The sequence below is a fragment of the Cherax quadricarinatus genome, chromosome 20 (genome assembly GCF_038502225.1).
Source record: "Cherax quadricarinatus isolate ZL_2023a chromosome 20, ASM3850222v1, whole genome shotgun sequence".
NCBI classification, from domain to species: domain Eukaryota; kingdom Metazoa; phylum Arthropoda; class Malacostraca; order Decapoda; family Parastacidae; genus Cherax; species Cherax quadricarinatus.
Genome location: NC_091311.1, coordinates 48277917 through 48302934, shown reverse-complemented (window position 1 = coordinate 48302934; position 25018 = coordinate 48277917). Strand labels below are relative to the sequence as shown.

Here is a 25018-nt window from a genome sequence, read left to right as displayed (position 1 = left end):
CACACTGTTCCGAAAATCTTTTCAAGATAAGTTTAGTTAGAGGTAACAGAATGTTCAGTGCCTCTTGGTTCTGTTCGTTGGTATCAAAAGTCTGTATGGCAGGTGCCATTAGACGGAGAATAGTTAAACTTGATCCAAAGTTCTGTGAGATCAGTATAATCTTGGCTAGAGAGAAGGTTCAGGCTGGAGTTGATTTTTGTGAAGCAAGCAGATAGCTTGGTTAGTAGTTTTGAGGTGATCAGTCCCTCATCCTGGAGAAGAGTTCTGTTCCATAGTCTGGAACAATATTCCTGACTATGGAACTGAACTTTTCTCCAGACTGAGGGACTAACAACTTCAAAACTATCTCTTCGAGGGTGATTGATTACATCTTTAAATCTCCACTAATTCTGTTTTCTGTTCGGCATTTGACTGAAGAAGGCTGCTGTGTAGGCGAAACGTTTCGGAATAAAGATGCCTAACTATTTATGTGTCTTTTCATCTTGTCAGTATTTCATACTATTTCTCTCCATGTGCCAGTAGACCTTCTGCAGTGCTCTTTATTATGTTTCCTAAGTTCTTACTCTGCATCACCTTGGCGAGGCTTCACACGGGTTTAGGGCGTCACATAAAGAAGCGAATTTTCTGTTCCAATTTTTTTATACATTTGGAGAGTGGATTGTGTTGCAGCTGAGAAAGTTTCCTTAATACGGAGGGTGAAGCCAGGAATGTCCTCCCTGGTCCAGGATACATTATGTGTCTCTGTGATCTTTTGACGAGCGTTCACACCATGGGTATGTGGTGACTGTCAGTCACACCATGGGCATGTGATGGCTGCCAGTCACACCATGGGTATGTGTCGACTGCCAGTCACACCATGGTTATGTGGTGTGAGTGGCTGTACCACTCTCAAAATGGATACAGGGTATGAAGCTATCAAAGAACTGGACTTAAAAGGCTTGATAAAGAGTAGATTTTGATAGACTATTGACAAGTTTGTCATTCATTGTAGGTAGTGGTAGCCATGGGCGAAGGGCTGAGACACGTGTTGTGTGGTTGAATGTGGTGGTAGCTAAGGTCAGGTGGGGGGTCATCCGCTCCCTGAGTTCACCCACACCTCGAGGATTACTTGACTTCTCATTCCCTCACCCACTAATCTCCGGGTCTTCCCTACTAATTCCCACCATCTTCCATAGAATATTTGGTGCACAATAAACTAGCCACTATCCTCCAAAGTACGGATATTTTTTTATTATTATTATCACACTGGCCGATTCCCACCAAGGCAGGGTGGCCCGAAAAAGAAAAACTTTCAACATCATTCACTCCATCACTGTCTTGCCAGAAGGGTGCTTTACACTACAGTTTTTAAACTGCAACATTAACACCCCTCCTTCAGAGAGCAGGCACTGTACTAATAATAGACTAGCCACTACAATCCAGAGGATAGATACGGGGTGCACAATAAACCAGTCAATACCATCCACAGGCTGGATATAGGGTGCTCAGTAAAGTAGTCACTACTGTTCGTAGGACAGGTATGAGACGCTTAGCAAACTTGTCACTACCGTTCACAGGATGGATCCCGTGTGCAGTGTTGAGGTAATTCAATGCACAAGTTTTTATGTTAATTTTCCTTTCTCTTTATTGTCTTAGGTTATGGAAAAAAAATTCTCTAATAATTTTGTGTACCTTCATTTTTCAAACAGTGTGTTTAAAATAGTTATAATTAGGTAATGAGAGATGAGTGCTTTATAGAATAAGATTAGAATTAGTATGCTGTTGAAGAGTGATCATGTATGAAAGAGTGGATAGGCAGCCTAGTGTGTGTTGTGACACCACACGACCACCAGGGATATCTGTGATTCTAAGTCTCACTGTGAATAAGATAAGATTAAAGGCACTTCCAGTCCCTGCTGTTACCGAGCCCGAGGGAGTGGGAGGTCAGTTGAACGCTTGTGGAGGACTTCAAGGAGTATTGAAGTTGACTGGGAATTTCAGTTCTTTAACCAGAGGTTTGGTAAGTTGAGGAAGGAAGGAAGATAGGTAAGGATGGAATGTTGAGGAGAGGTAGATGGGGGGTGAGGAGAGGGGGCAATAAAGATAAGTGGCCCAACCACTTTGGTGTATATTAATAAAGGTGTGTGTGTGTTGTGTTAAGTAACTGGGAAGAGTGTTTCATAAGTGCTCTGGGATGGGGGTTGTTTTGTTCTGTGGAACAATTATATTGGAGCTCGTAATAGTGTCATCATCTGAGAATGTTAAAGGCTTTTGTATTACAGCGGCAAAAATAATCTTCTTAGGGAATTGTTCCCAGGCTTTTTGTGTGTACCCATATTGTCTAGTGCTACCCTCCTCACGCTTGATACAAGGTGCACCATAAACTAACCAGTCCAACGGCAAAATCTAAATGTGACTTTTGTATCTATATAGCTGGTGCACTATATCTAATACTACTGAAGAACTTTAGGAAACACTGAATGTATAGAGCACGATAGGAGAGATGAGGTAGATGAACCATGGACGCCTAAGATGAGATGTAAATCATATAGAATTACTACCTGCATTTAGTATACACTTGCTTTTATTATCCTGTAATATTTCCTTTCCAAGCTAGGAAGCCTGAGCTGAGATGTTGTGTTGGGAAGGACAGTCGCCAGACCTGCTGACAGATAGTTATGTTTATGGTAAGGTGGAAATAGAAATACGTACAGAGATAGAGAGGGTGGTGGCCAGAATACGTTTAGATTACATGTATATATGGTAGGCCGGTGTAGCAACTCCAAGAAAGGAAAGACTATATAAAGTGTGTAAAGAGAAGGATAAGCACACTCCGGCACTGTATCCATTATAAAGCCCAGGGTGCGCTGCAGTTAACTACATATACTTTACAAAAGAGATGTTACCTGAATATCACAACAGCCAAGAACAAAAGATGATACCAGTCATGGTGTCAACTATCTGCGTTGAAACGTTCTGTTTTGATGGAAATATATTGACTCGCAGGATGAGTGACATTGCCCATTGTTTATATTCCTACAGGGAAACGCATTCCTTCAAATATCTTTCTCTCTCTTTAATATATATTTAATCTTTTCATATTCTTCCGGGGTATATCTAATTGTTGCATGATTTATTCCTGTCGCAAACCGTCATTATTCTTTAGTATGTTCTTCCGTATAATCTTCATTCTGTCCTGATATTCTCCTCCCTCCGTAATAAATCATCCACCTCATTAGCATGTCTTACTCAACTTGTAACCGAGAAAACTGTGGCAAATTAGGCAACATAATTTTCAAGGGTGAGAATGAAATATGTCCATCAGTAGTTGTGAAGCACACACACTAACCCCCCTCACACTAGCCCCTCACACTAGCCCCTCACACTAGTCACCGTACTAGTCCCCACAATAGTCGACATACATTAGCCCCCACACTAGCCAACACTCTAGTCACACACTATCCCCCACACTTGCCCCACACTATCCTCTCCGCACTCTGAGACGCTCGCTGGAGTACGATGGTTGCGTTTAAACCACTACGATGCATTAAGCAGCACAAGCCTTGCTCCCAGAAGTGTATTGAATATATTGCCCAAATCTTAAGGGGTAGAGGATCGGAAAAATTCAAACAAGTATTCTCCTAAAAAAAAGTGAAACGAGAATAATGTTGTCAGATGAGGTGGCCTGATAGGCAAGGCTTTCGCCTCACACCTGCCTCCAGGGAAGGAGAAAAAATCGTTACTAAAGCTGGAGGCAGGTACTGAGCGGAACTTGCGCACTCCATGAAGACTATCGCGTAAGTGTATCTAATGATGCATTACTACACCGCTTTGTTATGAGGTGTTTACAAAGCTGCGCAGTATAAGCGCCAATTACAGTACATATGCCTCAGTTTCAAATGATTTTCTCACAATACGTAAACCAATGAAAGTATGTTAAAAGAAGAATTTGAGCATAAACTTCGTGTCAAGCATTAGAAAACAGTATTACGAGAGAGATAATGAACTAAAATGTCAAGATATAGCTAGATGTCTAAGTAGATCTATAACTCCCTATAACATGGACGTAGATAAGAACATTTACAGAGTACCTTGGAATGTAGACTGATGTTATAGTACAGAGGTTAGACTTGGTTACAAGTACTTCTGGCAGTTTGGCACACACACAGACGGCGACTAAACTAAATGTAAATTATGTGGTCAGTTTTTAGCATTTATAATGTTGTAAACAACATCATTCTCGTCCCATCAAATTTCCTCCAAGGCTTTCGTTTATAACTTTTGAACGACTTATCCGATCAGATTCAAATTTCTAATCCAGGTCAATTATTACTAAGTAAAGGTTCGTGGAACAATTGACAAGTGGAGGTGCCCTCTGCTTAATTTTATATAGGTCATTCCCGAAGTTGGTTTCCATCACTAAACTTTAGGAAGCCTCTTCTGATCACCTTCAATATTTCAACACTCATGTAATGTTCCTTACAAGAAGTTAGGTGTTGTTAGTGGAGTGTACAGATGATATTTTGTTTTTAATTTCTAAATAGTATAGTATTATTTTACAATATTGCATTATTTTGCCTTGATGTTGGTAAGAGGCTCTTGATCCAAAAAACTAGGCTTATTCTTCTCTCTCTTAAATTGAATCTGAATGTTTTCCATCCACAGTCGTCACGTGACTCTGATAAGTTTATAAAGAGTTTTCCAATGATTAAAATAAAACAAATGTGAACAGCATAAATTTTTAATGGTTAATGCATCATGTGCTTTATAAACTATTATAAAAAAGTATGTATCTGAAGTTTAAATGAAACTTAATTACCTAAAGTTTGGATTTATTTTGGTCTGTGTAGGTCCCAATTTGCTACTTTTTAGAAGAAATTGGGAAAATTAAAATACTATTTTTTTTTACTCCATAGTTTCCAATTAACTTCATCTCTGTAACGATGATCACTACAACTTTCTATAGCCAACGTCGATTTTTTTTACTTAGTTTCAAGCAAATTTCTCGATATACGTTATTTCGGTTAGGCTAATTTGTAATCTATTAACGAAAAATAGTTAATAACGCACTACAACGCCAAAAAATGCAATAACTTCTAAGCGTCTTCATGCTTAAAGTGCTAGTGTGTATTAGAATACTGATCTAAGGCAACACGAGACGGCTTCTTCAGTCTTCCTTCAAAATTGGTGTTTCTTTGTGGATGTTTTGAATTAGATTTAGTCTGTATATGTCCTAATTTACAAGTTTTCTTGAAGAGATTGCAATATTAGTTTCCATATGATAACCTGTGAATACCACTCCTGATTCACTTCCAGTCTTCAAAGATTGTGTTTAACTGCATTGTGTTAACTTATGCCGCACTCTGCACTGTTCAGTAGCGTGAGATACAGTGGGCTGAGTTTTTGCAATACGGGGATATACCGTACTCAGATCGCGACTTAAATGCATTTTTTTTATTTATGCCCCCAGAAAATATTGTTTTGGCTTCCTTGGAGTTAATGAAAAAAACTATTTTGTGCTGAGAGAGTTGTTAACTTCACGATGAGTTGGACGGTGTTGGTGCTGCCCTCAGCTCTCCTGCTGCTGCTGCCACTGCCAGACACGTAGGTACCCAGGGTACTGTAGTTGCTGACTAACTGCTGACCTCACAACAATATGTCTGGTTATTTATTAGTGAAAATAAGGTAATAACCATTTTTAGAAAGTATTTTAAATTTGTTTATTAAATAAAATATGTAAATATGTACTCAGATGAATTCTTCCTCAGTAAACCGTATGTGTCGTAAAAGGCGACTAAAATGCCGGGAGCAAGGGGCTAGTAACCTCTTCTATCAAGGGGCTAGTAACCCATTATTAAATGAAAAAGGAGAAAAGCGTTTTTCTTCTTTTTATGGGACACCTGCCTCGGTGGGAGACGGCCAGTGTTAAAAATAAAAATAAGCTGAAGATATACTCCTTATCGCTAATTTTGTCAGAAATTACTTTTCGGAGTCAGGGCTGATTATAATTTTTGTGGCCTGGGAACTTAGGGGTCAGGTTTTGCTGTAAATACAAATCAATGACTGTGTTATAAACCCTGATAGGGTCTTTAACTGTTTACTCTTGTGGTACTGTTCATTGTTTATATGAGCGATGCACAGTAAATTAACTGCTTCGACGACATTAACGAATAAGAAACATGTCGACACTTGGGAATCACTGTTGTCAAAGTGTCTTAGGGACTGACTACTTTATATCAAAACGTCGTCATAACTTTCTTTCTGCTATGTGCAGGTTATTTGTGTATGGAACTTATCACTATTGAACGCCATGTTCTCCACTGCAAGATTGTGTATATCTGTACTATTACTTTGTCTGGGTAAAGGTAGATGGGGCTGAGCTTATGGGATATGAGGATACATTTTCCGGATCGCTTAGTGACCAAAACGCATCTAGTTTTTTTTTTAGTGTTTTCAACTGAGACCTTTCACTTAACTCTTACGCACATTTTTCATACACCTCTCTCACATACCTTTCACCTCACTCTCTCTCTCTCTCTCTCTCTCTCTCTCTCTCTCTCTCTCTCTCTCTCTCTCTCTCTCTCTCTCTCTCCCTCTCTCTCACCTCTCACACTTTGCAGGGTGTCAGGGTTGTCATGCCGTTGTGTCTCTGAGCTCTGTGAATACCCAACTCGATGTCAGTATGGCATGGAGATGGATGCCTGTCACTGCTGCACTGTCTGTAAAAAGGTGAGTCCCCATAGAGGTGAGTCCTCACGGATGTAAGTCCCCACACGCACTTAATGTTGTCAATATCACATCAAATGTACTTAAAGTCTCTGAGAGTGTATCTAAATTTCTAAATTAGTATAGACCAAGCACTAGAAATTGTCTCCTCTTTTGAACGATATCATTTCCATGTGGTCTTGAGACCAAATTTATGCTAGGTCCTATAAACACCCGGATTATTATTATAGCAGCAGTAACCTTTGACCTGTTCTGTGAACTGCTGCTTTGAACTGTCTGACACTTGGTAAGCTGACCTAAGCTCAGGCTGACGCAGATTTCCTTATTTCTCGCTATAATGGCGATCTAGGGACCACGGGAGGTGTGCGGAGGACCATTCGACATCGACGGTCATTGTGGCTACGGTTTGGTCTGCTACAAGAACGTCGACAAGAGCGACCCCTTGTACGACCAGATGCCCGGCGTCTGCAGGTGGTGGTACTGGGGCTACATCGTATATCTCGCAGGTGGTGGGAGCTGTGGTAGCATGATGGTGCTGTAGTAGCATGATGCTGTGGTAGCATGATGGTGCTGTAGTAGCATGATGCTGTGGTAGCATGATGGTGCTGTAGTAGCATGATGGTACTGTGGTAGCATGATGGTTCTGTAGTAGCATGATGGTGCTGTGGTAGCATGATGGTACTGTGGTAGCATGATGGTGCTGTGGTAGCATGATGGTACTGTGGTAGCATGATGGTACTGTGGTAGCATGATGGTACTGTGGTAGCACGATGGTACTGTGGTAGCATGATGGTGCTGTAGTAGCATGATGCTGTGGTAGCATGATGGTACTGTGGTAGCATGATGGTACTGTGGTAGCATGATGGTGCTGTAGTAGCATGATGCTGTGGTAGCATGATGGTGCTGTGGTAGCATGATGGTGCTGTGGTAGCATGATGGTGCTGTAGTAGCATGATGGTGCTGTGGTAGTATGATGGTGCTGTAGTAGCATGATGGTACTGTGGTAGCATGATGGTGCTGTAGTAGCATGATGGTACTGTGGTAGCATGATGGTGCTGTGGTAGCATGATGGTACTGTAGTAGCATGATGGTGCTGTGGTAGTATGATGGTGCTGTAGTAGGATGATGGTGCTGTGGTATCATGATGGTGCTGTGGTAGCATGATGGTTCTGTAGTAGCATGATGGTACTGTAGTAGCATGATGCTGTCTTAGCATGATGGTGCTGTAGTAGCATGATGGTACTGTGGTAGCATGATGGTGCTGTAGTAGCATGATGCTGTGGTAGCATGATGGTGCTGTGGTATCATGATGGTACTGTGGTAGTATGATCGTGCTGTAGTAGCATGATGGTGCTGTAGTAGCATGATGCTGTGGTAGCATGATGGTGCTGTGGTATCATGATGGTACTGTGGTAGTATGATGGTGCTGTAGTAGCATGATGGTGCTGTAGTAGCATGATGCTGTGGTAGCATGATGGTGCTGTAGTAGCATGATGGTACTGTCGTAGCATGATGGTTCTGTAGTAGCATGATGCTGTGGTAGTATGATGGTGCTGTAGTAGCATGATGGTACTGTGGTAGCATGATGGTGCTGTAGTAGCATGATGGTACTGTGGTAGCATGATGGTGCTGTGGTAGCATGATGGTTCTGTAGTAGCATGATGGTGCTGTGATAGTATGATGGTGCTGTAGTAGCATGATGGTGCTGTGGTAGCATGATGGTACTGTGGTAGCATGATGGTGCTGTAGTAGCATGATGCTGTGGTAGCATGATGGTGCTGTGGTAGCATGATGGTGCTGTAGTAGCATGATGGTGTTGTAGTAGCATGATGGTGCTGTAGTAGCACGATGGTGCTGTGGTAGCATGATGGTGCTGTAGTAGCATGATGGTGCTGTGGTAGCATGATGGTGCTGTGGTAGCATGATGGTGCTGTGGTAGCATGATGGTACTGTGGTAGCATGATGGTGCTGTAGTAGCATGATGGTGCTGTAGTAGCATGATGGTGCTGTGGTAGCATGATGGTGCTGTGGTAGCATGATGGTACTGTGGTAGCATGATGGTGCTGTAGTAGCATGATGGTGCTGTAGTAGCATGATGGTGCTGTGGTAGCATGATGGTGCTGTGGTAGCATGATGGTGCTGTGGTACCATGATGGTACTGTGGTAGCATGATGGTGCTGTAGTAGCATGATGGTGCTGTAGTAGCATGATGGTGCTGTGGTAGCATGATGGTGCTGTGGTAGCATGATGGGGCTGTAGTAGCATGATGGTGCTGTAGTAGCATGATGGTACTGTGGTAGCATGATGGTGCTGTAGTAGCATGATGGTACTGTGGTAGCATGATGGTGCTGTAGTAGCATGATGGTGCTGTAGTAGCATGATGGTGCTGTGGTAGCATGATGGTACTGTGGTACCATGATGGTACTGTGGTAGCATGATGGTCCTGTAGTAGCATGATGGTGCTGTAGTAGCATGATGGTGCTGTGGTAGCATGATGGTGCTGTGGTAGCATGATGGGGCTGTAGTAGCATGATGGTGCTGTAGTAGCATGATGGTACTGTGGTAGCATGATGGTGCTGTAGTAGCATGATGGTACTGTGGTAGCATGATGGTGCTGTAGTAGCATGATGGTACTGTAGTAGCATGATGGTACTGTGGTAGCATGATGGTGCTGTAGTAGCATGATGGTGCTGTGGTAGCATGATGGTGTTGTAGTAGCATGATGGTGCTGTAGTAGCACGATGGTGCTGTAGTAGCACGATGGTGCTGTGGTAGCATGATGGTGCTGTAGTAGCATGATGGTGCTGTAGTAGCACGATGGTGCTGTGGTAGCATGATGGTGCTGTAGTAGCATGATGGTACTGTGGTAGCATGATGGTGCTGTAGTAGCACGATGGTGCTGTGGTAGCATGATGGTGCTGTAGTAGCATGATGGTGCTGTAGTAGCACGATGGTGCTGTGGTAGCATGATGGTGCTGTAGTAGCATGATGGTACTGTTGTAGCATGATGATGCTGTAGTAGCACGATGGTGCTGTAGTAGCATGATGGTACTGTGGTAGCATGATGGTGCTGTAGTAGCACGATGGTGCTGTAGTAGCATGATGGTACTGTCATGCGGGTTTTCGATACGTGGATGGGGTAAGAATACTCACGTAGGCTGGTAGTACGTATAATATATAACGGGAAGTATGGAAAGCACCAACAGCCAACCTGCCTCTCTCTGCTCCCTATCTTGACTGACTCACAAGTGTCTACAGGGTAAGGGTGTTTGAAATCCTGCTATGGTCAGCAGCAATATGAATACAGTCAATGATTCACACAGACGGTTGGTAGTGAGTCATCTACTGGTACACTGGTTACTGGTAACTGGTTACTAGGAACTGGTACTACTACTGAGAGCTCGGCGACGCTAACGTATGTCGTCCCGACATACAACTAATACAAACTAGAGACGGCAGGTGTACGGCTTGGGCTGATTCTATACAATGTCAAAGTACAACAATTGAACATTATAACATACATAAGTAGAACATTGGAATGGAAGCTTACATAACTGAAACTGTAATGAAACTGTAATGCAATACAAGGTATAATATAGCACAACTCATCGAATGAAACTCAACGTTGAGATTACACAATAGAAGTGATAAAAAAAAATTTGATCGATCGATCTGTATTCATGTGATCTACGGATTCTGAGGAAGGAATATATACAAAGAAAGAAGTGTTTAACAGAAAGGCAGATTCGGTGCACTCAAATCTAGACTGTTAACTCTCAGAATTCGGAGAGAACGTGAACACAAAAAAATTATTGAATACTGTTAAGTTGATACTGTAATTGTTCATCTATACAGGTTATTTACATTTAACCCCAACTCTGCTAACTTGAGATTGATATATGCAGAATGGGTGTCATCTCTGGGAGGATCAAACTCTGTTACACTGGCTAACTCATGCTGTATTTGAGGCAAATCTGAATTGGAAGTAACAAATGATACTTGAGGATTTTTCAATACTTGTCGTGTACGTAGGGAATAACGACATTCAGGTTGATCGTCTGACTGAGGATCAGAGGTAGAGAGTACAGGATCAGGAGGATTGTCAGAGTCTGTCACATTAGTCTGGGTTGGAACATCATTATCATCACATACTAACTTCATATGATCTAAATGCGATTCTTTATACTGACCAGTACTAATTTCTCTAACCTTATACGTATTACCAGTGATATGTTCAACTACTCGATAAGGACCAACAAACTTTTGATCAAGCTTAGGCATTGCAGACGTTTTGTTAAAGTTAGTCAGCATAACTCTCGAACCTACTTTGATTTTGGATGGCTTTGCTCGAGTGTTTGCGACTCTTGTAAATTCTGCTGTTGATTTATGAAGTGTTTCACGGATTCTTCTAAAAACACTTTGAGCTAAGCTGGTACGAGTTGCTATGAAATCATCAGGGTTGTAATTTGGTTTCGGATTAGAATATAACAACTCATAAGGCAAACGTTTATCTACACCATACAATGCATAATGTGGAGTGTCACCTATAGAAACATTGTAAGCAGAATTTATAACACACTGCACATCAGGTATAACTTCATCCCAAGTTTCACTGTTGGGATTGATAGTGGCTCTCAAGACATCAAGTACTTTCTTATTGGTACGTTCCGCTAACCCATTGCTGGCAGGATGATGAGGAACAATGGTGGATTTAGAGATCTTGTACAAGGTACACAAATTTTCAAGAATCTCATTACAGAATTCACCTCCATTATCTGTTACTAGGGACTTAGGGGAGGTATGCCTGCAGATAATGCGTTCTTTAAACGCTTTAGCTACTGTCTCGGCAGTCTTATCTGCAATAGGAACTAACTCACAATATCTGGTGAAATGGTCTACCATAACACATAGATGTTTGTTGCCTTGGAGGGAACATTTAAAATTAGTTAACAAATCTAGCGCAACTCTTTCCCACGGTTCGCTAGTGGTTGGATACACTTGGATTGGATTAGGACCATTAGCATTACCTTTATGTTGCATGCAGGCACTACATTTCTTAACATACTCAGAAATATCAGTTGCCATAGGAGGCCAAAAGTATTTCAATCTGGCTTGTTTTACTGAACGATCCATACCAGGGTGTGCAACACCTGGTACATCTACTGAGAGTACTGTGGTAGCATGATGGTGCTGTGGTAGCATGATGGTGCTGTGGTAGCATGATGGTGCTGTAGTAGCATGATGGTGCTGTAGTAGCATGATGGTACTGTAGTAGCATGATGGTACTGTGGTAGAATGATGGTACTGTAGTAGCATGATGGTACTGTGGTAGTATGATGGTGCTGTAGTAGCATGATGGGGCTGTAGTAGCATGATGGTACTGTGGTAGTATGATGGTGCTGTAGTAGCATGATGGGGCTGTAGTAGCATGATGGTACTGTGGTAGTATGATGGTGCTGTGGTAGCATGATGGTGCTGTAGTAGCATGATGGGGCTGTAGTAGCATGATGGTGCTGTAGTAGCATGATGGTACTGTGGTAGCATGATGGTACTGTGGTAGCATCATGGTGCTGTGGTAGCATGATGGTGCTGTGGTAGCATGATGGTGCTGTAGCAGCATGATTGTGCTGTAGTAGCATGATGGGGCTGTAGTAGCATGATGGTACTGTGGTAGTATGATGGTGCTGTAGTAGCATGATGGGGCTGTAGTAGCATGATGGTACTGTGGTAGTATGATGGTGCTGTGGTAGCATGATGGTGCTGTAGTAGCATGATGGTGCTGTAGTAGCATGATGGTGCTGTAGTAGCATGATGGTGCTGTGGTAGCATGATGGTGCTGTAGTAGCATGATGGTGCTGTGGTAGCATGATGGTGCTGTGGTAGCATGATGGTGCTGTAGCAGCATGATTGTGCTGTAGTAGCATGATGGTGCTGTAGCAGCATGATTGTGCTGTAGCAGCATGATTGTGCTGTAGTAGCATGATGGTGCTGTAGTAGCATGATGGTGCTGTGGTAGCATGATGGTGCTGTAGCAGCATGATTGTGCTGTAGTAGCATGATGGTGCTGTAGCAGCATGATTGTGCTGTAGCAGCATGATTGTGCTGTAGTAGCATGATGGTGCTGTAGTAGCATGATGGTGCTGTAGCAGCATGATTGTGCTGTAGTAGCATGATGGTGCTGTAGTAGCATGATGGTGCTGTGGTAGCATGATGGTGCTGTAGTAGCATGATGGTGCTGTAGTAGCATGATGGTGCTGTGGTAGCATGATGGTGCTGTAGTAGCATGATGGTGCTGTAGTATGGTGCTGTATGATGATGGTGCTGTAGTAGCATGATGGTGCTGTAGTAGCATGATGGTGCTGTAGTAGCATGATGGTGCTGTAGTAGCATGATGGTGCTGTGGTAGCATGATGGTGCTCTAGTAGCATGATGGTGCTGTGGTAGCATGATGGTGCTGTGGTAGCATGATGGTGCTGTAGTAGCATGATGGTACTGTAGTAGCATGATGGTGCTGTAGTAGCATGATGGTGCTGTAGTAGCATGATGGTGCTGTAGTAGCATGATGGTACTGTAGTACCATGATGGTGCTGTAGTAGCATGATGGTGCTGACGTAGCATGATGGTGCTGTAGTAGCATGATGGTGCTGTAATAGCATGATGGTGCTGTGGTAGCATGATGGTGCTGTAGTAGCATGATGGTGCTGTAGTAGCATGATGGTGCTGTAGTAGCATGATGGTGCTGTAGTAGCATGATGGTGCTGTAGTAGCATGATGGTGCTGTAGTAGCATGATGGTGCTGACGTAGCATGATGGTGCTGTAGTAGCATGATGGTGCTGTAATAGCATGATGGTGCTGTGGTAGCATGATGGTGCTGTAGTAGCATGATGGTACTGTAGTAGCATGATGGTGCTGTAGTAGCATGATGGTGCTGTAGTAGCATGATGGTGCTGTAGTAGCATGATGGTACTGTAGTAGCATGATGGTGCTGTAGTAGCATGATGGTACTGTAGTACCATGATGGTGTAGCATGATGGTGCTGACGTAGTGATGGTGCTGTAGTGATGATGGTGCTGTAGTAGCATGATGGTACTGTATAGCATGATGTGCTGTAGTAGCATGATGGTACAGTAGCATGATGGTGCTGTAGTAGCATGATGGTACTGTAGTACCATGATGGTGCTGTAGTAGCATGATGTAGCATGATGGTGCTGTAGTAGCATGATGCTGTAGTAGCATGATGGTACTGTGGTAGCATGATGGTGCTGTAGTAGCATGATGGTGCTGTAGTAGCATGATGGTACTGTAGTACCATGATGGTGCTGTAGTAGCATGATGGTACTGTAGTACCATGATGGTGCTGTAGTAGCATGATGGTGCTGTAGTAGCATGATGGTGCTGTGGTAGCATGATGGTTTAATGCTAGCATGCTAATCATGAAACGGTGGAGAGTTAATAAGACACTAGTAACACACAGCGCACTAGTGGTGGTGGCACAAGCAGTGACACTGGTAGTGGCACTGGCAGTGACACTGGTAGTGGCACTAGTGATAACACTGGTAGTGGCACTGATGGTGGCACTAGTGGCAACACTGGTAGTGGCACTGATTGCGGCACTGGTAGTGGCGCTAGTGGCAACACTGGTAGTGGCACTAGTTTCAACACTGGTAGTGGCACTGGTAAGCACTAGTGGCAACACTGTTAGTGGCAGTGATGGTGGAACTGGTAGTGGCACTAGTGGTAACACTGGTAGTGGCATTAGTGGCAACACTGGTAGTGGCACTGATGGTGGCACTAGTGGCAACACTGGTAGTGGCACTGATGGTGGCACTGGCAGTGGCACTAGTGGCAACACTGGTAGTGGCACTGATTGCGGCACTGGTAGTGGCACTAGTGGCAACACTGGTAATGGCACTAGTGGCAACACTGGTAGTGACACTAGTGGCAACACTGGTAGTGACACTAGTGGCAACACTGGCAGTGGCACTGATGGTGGCACTGGTAGTGGCACTAGTGTCAACACTGGTAGTGGCACTAGAGGCAACACTGATAGTGGCACTAGTGGCAAGACTGGTAGTGGCACTAGTGGCAACACTGGTAGTGGCACTAGTTGCAACACTGGTAGTGGCACTGATGGCACTGGTAATGGCACTAGTGGCAACACTGGTAGTGGCACTGATGGTAGCACTGATAGTGGCACTAGTGGCAACACTGGTAGTGGCACTAGTTGCATGACTGGTAGTGGCAATAGTGGCAACACTGGTAGTGGCATTGATGGCACTTGTAGTGGCACTAGTTGCAACACTGGTAGTGGCACTGATGACACTTGTAGTGGCACTGGTAGTGGCACTAGTGGCAGCATTGGTAGTGGCACTGATGGCACTGGTAGTGGCACTAGCAACAACACTGGTAGTGGCACTAGTAGTGGCATTAGTGGCAGCACTGGTAGTGGCACTAGTAACAACACTGGTAATGGCACTAGTGGCAGCACTGGTAGTGGCACTAGTGGCAGCACTGGTAGTGGCACTAGTGGCAGCACTGGTAGTGGCACTAGTGGCAGCACTGGTAGTGGCACTAGTGGCAGCACTGGTAGTGGCACTAGTGGCAGCACTGGTAGTGGCACTAGTGGCAGCACTGGTAGTGGCACTGATGGTGGCACTGGTAGTGGCACTGATGGTGGCACTGGTAGTGGCACTGATGGTGGCACTGGTAGTGGCACTGATGGTGGCACTGGTAGTGGCAGTGTTTTTGCAAAATTTTGTTTAATTTTAATTTTGCTCGTTATTCTCTTTAATGACGATAAATTTATTAGCAATGTTAAATTATTTTTATGAAATCCCACCACTGTCACCAGTTGTCAGGTTTGTACTTCATCCCACCACTGTCACCAGTTGTCAGGTTTGTACTTCATCCCACCACTGTCACCAGTTGTCAGGTTTGTACTTCATCCCACCACTGTCACCAGTTGTCAGGTTTGTACTTCATCCCACCACTGTCACCAGTTGTCAGGTTTGTACTTCATCCCACCACTGTCACCAGTTGTCAGGTTTGTACTTCATCCCACCACTGTCACCAGTTGTCAGGTTTGTACTTCATCCCACCACTGTCACCAGTTGTCAGGTTTGTACTTCATCCCACCACTGTCACCAGTTGTCAAGCTTGTACTTCGTCCCACCACTGTCACCAGTTGTCAGGTTTGTACTTCATCCCACCACTGTCACCAGTTGTCACGTTTGTACTTCATCCCACCACTGTCACCAGTTGTCAGGTTTGTACTTCGTCCCACCACTGTCACCAGTTGTCAGGTTTGTACTTCATCCCACCACTGTCACCAGTTGTCAGGTTTCATCCCACCACTGTCACCAGTTGTCAGGCTTGTACTTCGTCCCACCACTGTCACCAGTTGTCAGGTTTGTACTTCATCCCACCACTGTCACCAGTTGTCAGGTTTGTACTTCATCCCACCACTGTCACAAGTTGTCAGGTTTGTACTTCATCCCACCACTGTCACCAGTTGTCACGTTTGTACTTCATCCCACCACTGTCACCAGTTGTCAGGTTTGTACTTCGTCCCACCACTGTCACCAGTTGTCACGTTTGTACTTCATCCCACCACTGTCACAAGTTGTCAGGTTTGTACTTCATCCCACCACTGTCACCAGTTGTCAGGTTTGTACTTCATCCCACCACTGTCACCAGCTGTCAGGTTTGTACTTCATCCCACCACTGTCACCAGTTGTCAGGTTTGTACTTCATCCCACCACTGTCACCAGTTGCCAGGTTTGTACTTCCTCCCACCACTGTCACCAGTTGTCAGGTTTGTACTTCGTCCCACCACTGTCACCAGTTGTCAGGTTTGTACTTCATCCCACCACTGTCACCAGTTGTCAGGTTTGTACTTCATCCCATCACTGTCACCAGTTGTCAGGTTTGTACTTCATCCCACCACTGTCACCAGTTGCCAGGTTTGTACTTCATCCCACCACTGTCACCAGTTGTCAGGCTTGTACTTCATCTCACCACTGTCACCAGTTGTCAGGTTTGTACTTCATCCCACCACTGTCACCAGTTGTCAGGTTTGTACTTCATCCCACCACTGTCACCAGTTGTCAGGCTTGTACTTCATCCCACCACTGTCACCAGTTGTCAGTCTTGTACTTCATCCCACCACTGTCACCAGTTGTCAGTCTTGTACTTCATCCCACCACTGTCACCAGTTGTCAGGTTTGTACTTCATCCCACCACTGTCACCAGTTGTCAGGCTTGTACTTCATCCCACCACTGTCACCAGTTGTCAGGTTTGTACTTCATCCCACCACTGTCACCAGTTGTCAGTCTTGTACTTCATCCCACCACTGTCACCAGTTGTCAGGTTTGTACTTCATCCCACCACTGTCACCAGTTGTCAGGTTTGTACTTCATCCCACCACTGTCACCAGTTGCCAGGTTTGTACTTCATCCCACCACTGTCACCAGTTGTCAGGTTTGTACTTCATCCCACCACTGTCACCAGTTGTCAGGTTTGTACTTCATCCCACCACTGTCACCAGTTGTCAGGTTTGTACTTCATCCCACCACTGTCACCAGTTGTCAGGTTTGTACTTCATCCCACCACTGTCACCAGTTGTCAGGTTTGTACTTCATCCCACCACTGTCACCAGTTGTCAGGTTTGTACTTCATCCCACCACTGTCACCAGTTGTCAGGTTTGTACTTCATCCCACCACTGTCACCAGTTGTCAGGTTTGTACTTCATCCCACCACTGTCACCAGTTGCCAGGTTTGTACTTCATCCCACCACTGTCACCAGTTGTCAGGTTTGTACTTCATCCCACCACTGTCACCAGTTGTCAGGTTTGTACTTCATCCCACCACTGTCACCAGTTGTCAGGTTTGTACTTCATCCCACCACTGTCACCAGTTGTCAGGTTTGTACTTCATCCCACCACTGTCACCAGTTGTCAGGTTTGTACTTCATCCCACCACTGTCACCAGTTGCCAGGTTTGTACTTCATCCCACCACTGTCACCAGTTGTCAGGTTTGTACTTCATCCCACCACTGTCACCAGTTGCCAGGTTTGTACTTCATCCCACCACTGTCACCAGTTGTCAGGTTTGTACTTCATCCCACCACTGTCACCAGTTGTCAGGTTTGTACTTCATCCCACCACTGTCACCAGTTGTCAGGTTTGTACTTCATCCCACCACTGTCACCAGTTGTCAGTCTTGTACTTCATCCCACCACTGTCACCAGTTGTCAGGTTTGTACTTCATCCCACCTCTGTCACCAGTTGCCAGGTTTGTACTTCATCCCACCACTGCCACATAAATTATTATAATATAATTTAAACTGTGTAAGATATGTTCAGGTATTTAGGTAAATTACTTATCTAAGGAAATTAACTTTGAATCTCGCTTAAGATTAATTGGAAAAAAAATTGTTATAACCATTTACCCATAATTCCCGGCCATTATAGAGCTATAATCGGGACTCCGTGAAAGATGAGCTTCACTGAATTTGGTAAACTGTATGAAACCCATTTTTTGAAGGGCAGAACTTATTAAAACACAGTATTGCTCCCACCTCAAGTCTTGACTGAAGTCTAAAGACTAAAACTTTACTTCACCACTGTTGCCTTAACATAGTGATCCTACACTCATTCGTCTCTCAGCTACTCTGGGACTAATACCACACTCCCTCGTCTCTCATCTACTCTGGGACTAATACTACACTCCCTCGTCTCTTAGTTAATCTCTGGGACTAATACTACACTCCCTCGTCTCTCAACTACTCTCTGGGACTAATACTGCACTCCCTCGTCTCTCAGCTACTCTGGGACTAATGCTACACTGCCTCGTCTCTCAGCTACTCTGGGACTAATGCTACACTGCCTCGTCTCTCAGCTACTCTCTGGGACTAATACTACACTCCTTCGTTTCTCAGCTATTCTCTGGGACTAATACTACACTCCTACGTTTCTCAGCTATTCTCTGGGACTAATACTACACTCCCTCGTCTCTCAGCTACTCTCTGGGACTAATACTACACTCCTACGTTTCTCAGCTATTCTCTGGGACTAATACTACACTCCCTCGTCTCTCAGCTACTCTCTGGGACTAATACTACACTCCTACGTTTCTCAGCTATTCTCTGGGACTAATACTACACTCCCTCGTCTCTCAGCTACTCTCTGGGACTAATACTACACTGCTTCGTCTCTCAGCTACTCTGGGACTAATACTACACTCCCTCGTCTCTCAGCTACTCTCTGGGACTAATACTACACTCCTTCGTTTCTCAGCTATTCTCTGGGACTAATACTACACTCCTTCGTTTCTCAGCTTTTCTCTGGGACTAATACTACACTCCCTCGTCTCTCAGCTACTCTCTGGGACTAATACTACACTGCTTCGTCTCTCAGTTCAGACTCATGTTCACTGCCTCAGGTCCAGCTGAGCTCAGAACCATGCTCACTGCCTCAGTCCAGCTGAGCTCAGAACCATGCTCACTGCCTCAGGTCTAGCTGAGCTCAGAACCATGCTCACTGCCTCAGGTCCAGCTGAGCTCAGAACCATGCTCACTGCCTCAGGTCCAGATGAGCTCAGAACCATGCTCACTGCCTCAGGTCCAGATGAGCTCAGAACCATGCTCACTGCCTCAGGTCCAGATGAGCTCAGAACCATACTCACTGCCTTATATCTCCTGAGCGTCAGTTTAATCTTTGTTCATGTGCCACAAGTTACAAATAAACTGTCTACAAAATTCCAGCTGAACATAATGTTGCAACACCAGTGATAGTTGACGCTCCAGTTGTGTGTATTTATGAGAATTGTTGCACGATACTACGTTCCGATTTGGCATGGCTCGAAACGTCGCTGTTGTGTGCCTCTAAGGTGCAGGGTTTAGCTCTTTGTTTTTGATAATTAAAATAGCTAATAATAATAATCTTGAAAGGTGTGAATTTTTGGTAAATTGTTCCAACCTCTTTATTTCTATCTTTTCAATCCTTCGTAATACTACTGTGACAAACCAAACCACGGGTGGGGATAGAACCCGCGGTCAGAGAGTCTTAGAACTCCAGACCGTCGCGTTAGCCACTACTGTGACAGTTTGTAAACATATATGTTCGTGTATCAACTGTGCATTCGAGCACGAATTGGTCAGTTGTACATTCGTGTGCATTTGCATGAACTGCTTGCTCATGCACGGGAATTGTATGTTCTTGTACGTGTGGATGAACTCTTTGCTCATGTAAGGGAATTATATGTACGTGTGCATGTACGTTAAATCTTGTTATGTGCACGTGGATGAACTCTTAATCGTTATTCATGTCATTCTGTTTTGTTGACTCTGCAACATACACAATACTTGCTCATCCTACAACATACACAATTCCTCATCCTACAACATACACAATTCCTCATCCTGCAACATACACAATACTTGCTCACCCTGCAACATAATTCCTCATCCTACAACATACACAATTCCTCATCCTGCAACATACACAATACTTGCTCACCCTGCAACATAATTCCTCATCCTACAACATACATAATTTCCATCCTGCAACATACACAATTCCACATCATGCAACATACACAATACCTGCTATTACAACCCAGGAGTCCCAAAGGCCTGTTATCCTGGGTGTAAAGAGAGCAAAATAAACACAGCAGAAAAACTTTTGACATATTATCCTTCACCAATTTAGAACAGAAGTATGTACACTATATACACTATGTACAACAATAGGTATTAGTGCACTCCACAGTAAGCAAGGCAGAATAGGAGCCACTAGAGAGCAGACCATGCTTCAACCAGCTCTAAAATGGGAATGACAAGGACAGACAGGTGAGTGGTACCCACGTCACATCTGCGATTGCCAAAACCATCTTTTTATTGGCTGGAACCTGGGTACTGATTGAACGATGGGGCCCGATCATCAACCCTTAGCCCCTGGTTCGCTGGTTGGGGGAGATAGCTTTTCAATGAGGGTGTGTACATACGCCGAATAAAGGTTACGTACTCTTTGCATGCCACACCTGCTCATCCTGCAACATACACAATTTCTCATCCTGCAACATAGACAATTCCTCATCATTCACCATACACAATACCTGCAACATATACAATTCCTCATAATAAAACATACACAATACCTTCGACGACACTCATCAGCAACTTTTTTCTTCGAAATAAATTTTTAATGTATATTTTTTGTTTCAACTCTCAGGGCCGACACTTCGCATGCAGTGACCTCAAGAAGAAGGAATACTGTCACTGTGTAGTCAGGGCAGACTTACACCGCAGACTTTGAGCACCACCGCAGATTCGCAACACTCTAGGCAGACTTTCAACATTTGTTTGGATCAACCTGTATTACCTGCCACTACCCAGGAGCTGCGTCCACATAATGTACTGTCAACAACAGTGAAGAAAAGACGTACATTGCAGAACATTTCGCCCTGTTTAGAGTTTTATCATGCCATGAAGACAGCTTTACCCAGGGCGAAACGTTGTCCTAATAGAAATTTGTTTTACAACGTATGTTGTTCTTTCACTTAAGATTTTAGTGTTTCGAAATTAACACAACAATAATGTAAAATATATATATTGCTTTGTTTGATATAATATTGAGTGGAGAGTAATGAAGCTTTATTCAGACGTGATTCATTAATAGTCCTAAACACGAAGAAAAAGTCTGTATAGCAAGAGTACTGAAGGATGAAACAGTTTATATAGACATAACTGTCTATGTAAACTGTTTCATCCTTCAGTTTATATAGACATAACTGTCTATATAAACTGTTTCATCCTTCAGTTTATATAGACATAACTGTCTATATAAACTGTTTCATTCTTCAGTTTATATAGACATAACTGTCTATATAAACTGTTTCATCCTTCAGTTTATATAGACATAACTGTCTATATAAACTGTTTCATTCTTCAGTTTATATAGACATAACTGTCTATATAAACTGTTTCATCCTTCAGTTTATATAGACATAACTGTCTATATAAACTGTTTCATCCTTCAGTACTCTTGATCATGTCAGGCAAGTAATGTCGCTTGTGACATGACCTCACATTAAGGAGCTTCACTCACGAGGAGAGGTCTCTCTTCTACATCCTCCCTTCATGCATGAAGGGGATCACTACCTCTAACTCCCTTCAAGAAGGACTCTGACACATTTCACAAATCAGCTCTTGATCAGCCGGGCTGTGGGTGTATACACTGGAATGCTGGCGGCGGGCACCAGCAACTTCATTGATCAGTCCAGCAACAAGGAGGTCTGGTCTGGAACCGGGCCGTGGGGTAAGTGATCTACGGAAGCCACTGCAGGTGACGTGTTCCAGCTTACACCTTCACTACACCTGCTTAGCTTTGCTTGCTCTCCTGTACTCACAAATGATGACCTAATTTGGTCGAAAGTACTTAGAGAATTTTATTGTTGTTCTTTCATAGAAATTATTTTACACACCTGAATCACTTTTTAATTCCTTGTGTGTGTGTGTGTGTGTGTGTGTGTGTGTGTGTGTGTGTGTGTGTGTGTGTGTGTGTGTGTGTGTGTGTGTGTGTGTGTGTGTGTGTGTGTGTGTGTGTGTGTGTGTGTGTAATATATAGGCCCTGAGATGTCTTATATTGCTCTCCTTCCCGTTGCATTTTTGTTAATGTACTGTGTCTATAAATAAAGTTCACATAGAGTATAGAATATAGGGATGAGGGGGAAGAAAATATTCCGGGAAGAATCCTGCGATTTCCCTCAACCCAGAAGGTTGAGGGTTCCCAGCCCAGTTCTTTAGGTGATACCTCCCCCACATATATATATATTATATATATATATATATATATATATATATATATATATATATATATATATATATATATATATATATATATATATATATATATATATATATATATTATATATATTTGTGAGGTCACTAAACATTTATAAGAGTTAATTAAAACTCGGAAGCAATTTTGATGTTGATATATATTGTGTTTTCTGTCTTACATACAAAATGTGTTGAGCTCAGCTTGTCTAAGTTGTTTTTCCCTCCTACTAACTTTGGCTTTAAATATTTCGTGTAACTTTATAACATTGTAAATAACTGTAATATTTTATTGTATTTAGGAATGTGTAACAATGTTGTTTTATAATGTGCTGTAACATTCTTGAGATGTATGATGAGTGTAATAAGTCAGCCAAATAAAGTTGTGCACTCCAATCTATAAGTTTTCCAACCTATAAGTCTCTCTCTCTCTCTCTCTCTCTCTCTCTCTCTCTCTCTCTCTCTCTCTCTCTCTCTCTCTCTCTCTCTCTCTCTCTCTCTCAAATGAGCTTATTATACCACTTCATTATGGGCCCAGTTTTGCTCTCCAAGTAACTGAAAAGAGGAAGGTAGAGAAGAGAGGGCAGAGGGAAGAGCTACCAGGCTAATACCATCACAGAGACACAAGTATCTAACCTTCCCTCTCTCAGGAAACATCACAGAGACACAAGTATCTAACCTTCCCTCTCTCAGGAAACATCACAGAGACACAAGTATCTAACCTTCCCTCTCTCAGGAAACATCAGAGAGACACAAGTATTTAACCTTCCCTCTCTCAGGAAACATCACAGAGACACAAGTATCTAACCTTCCCTCTCTCAGGAAACATCACAGAGACACAAGTATTTAACCTTCCCTCTCTCAGGAAACATCACAGAGACACAAGTATCTAACCTTCCCTCTCTCAGGAAACATCACAGAGACACAAGTATTTAACCTTCCCTCTCTCAGGAAACATCACAGAGACACAAGTATTTAACCTACCCTCTCTCAGGAAACATCACAGAGACACAAGTATTTAACCTTCCTTCTCTTAGGAAACATCACAGAGACACAAGTAATTAACCTTCCCTCTCCCAGGAAACATCACAGAGACACAAGTATTTAACCTTCCCTCTCTCAGGAAACATCACAGAGAAACAAGTATTTAACCTTCCCTCTCTCAGGAAACATCACAGACACACAAGTATTTAACCTTCCTTCTCTCAGGAAACATCACAGAGACACAAGTATTTAACCTTCCCTCTCTCAGGAAACATCACAGAGACACAAGTATTTAACCTTCCCTCTCTCAGGAAACATCACAGAGACACAAGTATTTAACCTTCCTTCTCTCAGGAAACATCACAGAGACACAAGTATTTAACCTACCCTCTCTCAGGAAACATCACAGAGACACAAGTATTTAACCTTCCTTCTCTCAGGAAACATCACAGAGACACAAGTATTTAACCTTCCTTCTCTCAGGAAACATCACAGAGACACAAGTATTTAACCTTCCTTCTCTCAGGAAACATCACAGAGACACAAGTATTTAACCTACCCTCTCTCAGGAAACATCACAGAGACACAAGTATTTAACCTTCCCTCTCTCAGGAAACATCACAGAGACACCAGTATTTAACCTTCCCTCTCTCAGCAAACATCACAGAGACACAAGTATTTAACCTTCCTTCTCTCAGGAAACATCACAGAGACACAAGTATTTAACCTTCCCTCTCTCAGGAAACATCACAGAGACACAAGTATTTAACCTTCCCTCTCTCAGGAAACATCACAGAGACAAGTATTTTACCTTCCTTCTCTCAGGAAACATCACAGAGACACAAGTATTTAACCTTCCCTCTCTCAGGAAACATCACAGAGACACAAGTATTTAACCTTCCTTCTCTCAGGAAACATCACAGAGACAAGTATTTAACCTTCCCTCTCTCAGGAAACATCACAGAGACAAGTATTTAACCTTCCCTCTCTCAGGAAACATCACAGAGATACAAGTATTTAACCTTCCCTCTCTCAGGAAACATCACAGAGACACAAGTATTTAACCTTCCCTCTCTCAGGAAACAGAGATCTCATTCAAGTCTATAAGATAGTAAATAGTTTTAGTAAATAGTTTTGATACTTTCAAATACGAAGAATTAAAGTGCAAAATAACTCCTGATCTCGATACATTGCAAAGAAATATTGGGCAGAAGATGCAAAGATTATTACAGCAGAATGAAGCAAACTGCTCACTGACGCTATAATCTCGAAATCAAGACACCCATTGAAAATCCAACTAAAGAAGCACTTCGTAGATATAGATTCAACTGATAATACGCTGGGACAAGCTGAAATCAAGGGGTTTATTATAGTCTATCTGGCTCTGAGGTGGACCAGAATAAGTTTACCATGAAAACTTCTCGGGTTGTGGGAGGAGACAGTAAGGTCACAGTAGGTGCCGCTGATATAATCATGTAACGGTTGTGC

At 43.2% G+C, this 25018-nt stretch overlaps 2 protein-coding genes and 1 long non-coding RNA gene across 6 annotated transcripts in view; all 3 read left to right on the top strand.

Moving 5' to 3' along the window:
- Nucleotides 1–22942, top strand: part of LOC128701083 (single insulin-like growth factor-binding domain protein-2) — a 28845-nt gene extending 5903 nt beyond the window's left edge. Inside the window, exons 1-5 of one of the 4 annotated variants that reach the window (XR_011392240.1) lie at nt 2646–2666; nt 5450–5583; nt 6600–6708; nt 7055–7179; nt 20940–22942. Coding sequence is in view for 2 of the 4 variants with exons in the window: in XM_053794628.2 (XP_053650603.2) it covers nt 5522–5583; nt 6600–6708; nt 7055–7211; nt 20940–20962 (351 nt within the window). In the remaining 2 variants the exon portion in view is untranslated. Of the gene's footprint in view, nt 1–2645; nt 2667–5449; nt 5584–6599; nt 6709–7054; nt 7212–20939 lie in introns of those variants that run through there. The other 3 variants (XR_008408856.2, XM_053794642.2, XM_053794628.2) reach the window with 3 other exon arrangements.
- On the top strand, nt 14046–15647 carry LOC138853014 (putative per-hexamer repeat protein 5). The gene has a single exon (XM_070087105.1). The coding sequence runs from the start codon at nt 14131–14133 to the stop codon at nt 15535–15537; it is 1407 nt and encodes a 468-aa protein (XP_069943206.1). The 5' UTR covers nt 14046–14130; the 3' UTR covers nt 15538–15647.
- LOC138853003 (uncharacterized) lies at nt 17575–19688 on the top strand. The gene is made up of 2 exons (XR_011392241.1): nt 17575–19149; nt 19221–19688. It is a non-coding gene; the product is annotated as an uncharacterized lncRNA (long non-coding RNA).
- Nucleotides 22943–25018: the final 2076 nt, after the last annotated feature.